This window comes from Alosa sapidissima, chromosome 19 (assembly GCF_018492685.1).
Source record: "Alosa sapidissima isolate fAloSap1 chromosome 19, fAloSap1.pri, whole genome shotgun sequence".
In the NCBI taxonomy this organism is placed as follows: domain Eukaryota; kingdom Metazoa; phylum Chordata; class Actinopteri; order Clupeiformes; family Clupeidae; genus Alosa; species Alosa sapidissima.
Genome location: NC_055975.1, coordinates 25202923 through 25207922, shown reverse-complemented (window position 1 = coordinate 25207922; position 5000 = coordinate 25202923). Strand labels below are relative to the sequence as shown.

At 46.0% G+C, this 5000-nt stretch overlaps 1 protein-coding gene across 1 annotated transcript in view; it reads right to left on the bottom strand.

Annotated features, from left to right (window-relative positions):
- Nucleotides 1–5000, bottom strand: part of ush2a (Usher syndrome 2A (autosomal recessive, mild)) — a 302735-nt gene that overhangs the window by 261581 nt on the left and 36154 nt on the right. The window contains 2 exon segments of the mRNA XM_042073212.1: nt 1135–1265; nt 2065–2260. Coding sequence (XP_041929146.1) covers nt 1135–1265; nt 2065–2260 — 327 coding nt within the window.

Below are 5000 nucleotides of genomic sequence, written 5' to 3'. Positions count from 1 at the left end.
GCGAATGAAGGTTGTGTTGTGTGGTGCAGTGATGGCTCTCTCTCTCTCTACACTGTCCAGTAATCAGGGGCGGGCCTTAGAAAAGCCTAGTGGCCTCCTTCAGCTGTCAAATGAATCACATGTTATTGACATCCCAGTCATGTTAACCCTCACAAGACACGCTCCTTTCATTTATCAATGCAAGTCTTAGCCACCGCCCACCCACAAACTAACACACTAACACACCCTGTCATGTGAGTCCAAATATCTCAAATGGGAATATGAGAAAAATGTACTAATATATAGACCTCCACTGGGTTATTTTCTATGCCAGTTTAATGGTGCATACTGACATGCTGAAGTAAACCTGGCTGTTTGTTGCGTCGAAATAATAATGTTGATAATCACAATCAAACCGAGGGTACAATCAGCTGATTGGGTCACCATGTGACTCGCTGATTAGTTCAGGATGTGGATGAATTTGTTTTGAAAATATCAACAAGAGCATAATGTTGGGCTAAACCTTTGGATTCAGACTCTTGCATTTTAGAGTCTTTCCATTCTCAGACTTAAGCCCTCTCATGTGTGTTACCAAAAAGAGTTCCCCACAATGGCTTTCTAAAAGTTAGGTTAAAATGGAGTATAGAATAGCATATAAGGCTACTGTGAATACACTGCACATATATATATATATATATATATATACAATTCATATTTCTGCAAGCCATACCACTCTTAACTGTATACTACTGTCTACACACTGCACTATATGTCTTATACTGTTTACAGTACACCACCTATCTATACTGTGTATATCAGATTGCACTTTTCTGCTTTTTTGCACTTCTGGTTAGACACAAACTCACAATGACAATAAAGTTGAATCTAATCTAATCTAATCATAGTATAATGTAGTATAGTATAGCAGTATAGCAGTAGTATAGTATAGCAGTAGACTCTTATGCAAGATGTGCTTTGTGGCAACTACTTAATTGATTATTATTTATTAAGCATGTAGCACCTCAGACACAACCAAGTTCAAGCAAAATGATGAATAGCTGTTATAAACAGCCAGGTAAGAGTTACCAGATTTAGTACAGTGTTTCTAGGACTGTTGCTGTGTGTGTGTGTGTGTGTGTGCGCGTTGTCCCTTACCTCCTCACACTCCACACTTCCGTTGACAGTCCCAGCGGCATGGCAACTGCAGGGCCTGCAGACGTCTACTGCCGCGGTGACAGCCCCGGCCTCCCTGTAGAACTGCGGCTGGCACTGCTCACAGTTCCTCCCTATCGACACATGTGTGTGTGTGGAGAGGGTGGGGGGGGGGGGGGGGGGTGATGGAGGAGGAAGATCAATGTTGATGTATTAAAATTCAGTCACATTATAGGGACTTTAATTTCAAATTAAAACCTCAGATGCCTCTAGAGAGAGAAGGAATGAGAGTGCAGGAGGGAAGGGAGAGAGGGATGAGAATGGACAGAACGAGGAATGAGAGGAAATGAAGAGAGTAGAGATAGAGAAAGAGAGAGAGAAAGAGAGAGAGAGAGAGAGAGAGAGAGATAGGAAGAGTGAGAGAAACAGAGGGGCGGTGACAGACAGTGAGGAGAGGGGAACGGGAAAGACTGGCGCCCCCATGAAATTTCTGCCATTTTGGAGATGTCCATTTTAATGTGGCCTTTGGTCCCCATCTGGCACGGTGTTGATGCTGAGCATATGAAACAGTGAACCTGTTAGCGCAGCCTTGCCTTACTTCATTACATCTCCATCTGTCTCTCCTCTAATGCAATATTTCAGCGTTTCAACCACTGCCTCCCACCCTGCTTAAACATGCTAATCATGGCAGTTGTTCCACAAAGTTACTTTCACTTACAGAAAGTTGCACTTGAACTAGGCAGATTTTTGCCGATTTCCCTTTTTGGCAATTTGCCAGTTCCAATATCACGTAAAGACAAATAAATATAACAGCTGACAGTGATTAAATGTCATAACAATAACCCAATCAAGGCATGCCAACGGCTGTTAGTGGAAGACCTAGTGGTGTTCAGTTTGAACCCTTACACTGCAGTGCTCATGTTCTATAAGTACCTGTAGTGTTATGTTGACAGTTATCGCAGACGCCACCTCCACCCCGGAAGTGCTCCGTAGGGTAGGGGTCAAATGTGACATCATAATGACAGGAAGAGGTGTGGCCATTGCACTGGCAGGGCCGGCAATTGTAGGCCTGGATCTGGTCACCTGATCGGAAGGGCTTGTCATTGAAGAGAGGGGCACAGCGTTCACACTAGGGATGAAGAGAAAAAAACAACATCAACAACAACAAACAAACAAAAAAAAAAATCAATAAAAACACGGCACAGCAAAGACAGCACCTCTGCTTCTGCAGCCTAAAAATAGTGAGAGGACACCTGAGCACATACAGGGAGGTCTACGCACACCGCAGCAATCAGGCCAGTAATTACAAATGACTTTCAACAACAAAACTGTTAAAATAGGCCACGTTCACACAAAACAAACATGTCAAAGTGCAGGACGGCAGGAAGCAGGGGGGAAAAAAAACGCTTTTTCGCATCGGTGAAAGTCTTTGATTTTTTTGGGCTAAACAGTCACTCCAAATTAAGGTGGACACGTGCGGCATCAAAGGGAGCGATTAAAAATGTATTAAAAAACAGGAGGGGATTCCCCTGCGACGCATCACTCTGTGGCGGAGGCTGTGCGCGCCTGACAAACCACACCGGCGGATCGTCACTGAGTGTCCTTCTGGGCTTAGCGCCCGCCGGGGAATTGCTAATTCAGCTTCCAGGAGGCTGGAGAGAGAAGAGAGAGGGGGGGGGGGGGGGGGGGGGGGGGAAGCTAAGAAGGAAAGAGGAAGACAAGGAGAGGGAGAGGGAAAGATGGAGGGAAGAATAGAGAGAGAAGGAAGAGAAGTAACAAGGAAGAGAAATGGAGAGATGGAGAGAAATGGAGAGATGGAGAGAAAGAGAGAGAGAGAGAGAGAGAGAGAGAAAGAGAAAGAGAGAGAGAGAGAGACACGGACCACCCTACCGAGCGGCACAGGCAGAGCCATCCTAACGGCACATCTGGGTCAGACAGGTGAAGCTGTCGCCCCAAACGAGTACATACTGCATACATCAACACAGGCACACACACACACACACACACACACACACACACACACACACACACACACACACACACACATACACACACCAGGGACCCGCTCAACTGCTCAAGACAATCTGTTTGTTTGTGTCTGCACGTGTGTGCATTTCCATGCGTCCACATGTGTTTGTGTGTGTGTATGTGTGTGTGTGTGTGTGTGTGTGTGTGTGTGTGTTTGTCTGTAAATAGCAAATAAAGGGAATAGTGGAATAATCAGGGATCCAAGGCTTCTTTTGAAGGAAAAAAAAGCCACTGTGCTTTAGTGTAGCTAGGATTATATTTCCTTTTTCTTTTTGTCATAGGGTTTTAGGACACTGAGATATATGTTTTTGTATGTTTCACTCCTTTTTAATAGAGGAATTTTATTATTTCTCTCTTTCTCTGCTCCCCTCTCTCTCTCTGTGTCACTCTTTATCTACTCTCTCTCTCTCTCTCTCTCTCTCTCTCTCTCTCTCTCTCTCTGCTGAGCCTTACTAAGCATACTGCTGCTGTTCAGGGATGCTGGCCTCCCCATCATCTGAGCTCCATGGAAGCTTCTTGAGCATTCCAAGGGGACCGACACCTCCCTCCTGAATCTGATCCGCTGGAGGGAGACACCTCACCCCCCCCCCCCTCCTCTCACCTTCCTGACCCCCCCACCCCACCCCACCCCACCCGCCCCACTGAAAGCCTGCCGGAATGCCATGGCTAATTTCACGCTCCCTCGGGAAAGGTCGGCATGAGGGGGCATCAGGGGAGCCCACAGTTAACCTTTTGCTTCTTCAGCAGCGATGTGCTGCTGCTTTAGCATGCCACGCCAAACCCCCGTCCCACCACACACACACACACACACACACACACACACACACACCCCCCATCTCAGCTAATACTTATGGCCGCTTTCCGATGAGCTCTCCCAGGAGCAGCTGGGTCTCTCCGCGCATATGCGGTGAAAAACGGCCCCCTCGGACCGTGCGGTGTGTGTGTGTGTGTGTGTGTTGCGGGGTCAAGGCAAAAGCCATTGCATTTGTATGTGTACTTGAGGAGCTCTGACTGTAAACACTGGTGTCTGCTCATACCATGATGACATGCCACACAAAAGACCAAGAGATCAAATTTATCACATTTTTAAATAGTCTTTCATCTCAGCCATGGAGGATAAATCATCTATCACAGTGGCATCAGAAGCAGGACTTTTGATTTCATCTACAGATATGGACAAATGTGTCATAGCATAAATGCATGAAAATACAAAAGAATTTGAGGGTTTTGAAATAAATGTGCATATGGATGTGTTAAAAGTGTGTTAACGAGAGTTTAGGTGGGTATTCGCGTCTGTGTGTGTGTGTGTGTGTGCATATGATAGTGTGTAAATACACGTGTATGTTTGCATCAATGTATGTGTGTGTGCGTGTGTGTGTGTGTGCATGTACATGTTTGAATGCATATTTTAATGTCTGTGTATGTGTATGTTAGGAGTGTTTTGTGTCTAAGTGTACACCAGTATGTATGTTTGAGTGTGTGTGTGTGTGTGTGTGTGTGTGTGTGTGTGTGTGTGTGTGTGTGTGTGTGTGTGTGTGTGTGTGTGTGTGTGTGTGTGTGCGTGTATGTGTGTGTGTCTGTGTGTGTTGTGTGTGTGTGTGTGTGTGTATGTAGGGTGCTCTCTGATTGCCTGTGCAGTGTTCAGGTGAGAGAGAGAGAGAGAGAGAGAGAGAGAGAGAGAGAGAGAGAGAGAGAGAGCGCAAGTTTGCTTTGAAGCGCGGGGTCCTGCTGTAAATCCAGAGAAATAAACCGGTGCACAGAGGCTGCCCACTGATCATTCTGACATCTGTCCGAGCCCTTCTGCAGCTTTAATGTCACCAGCGAAATTCAGTGGATTAGCG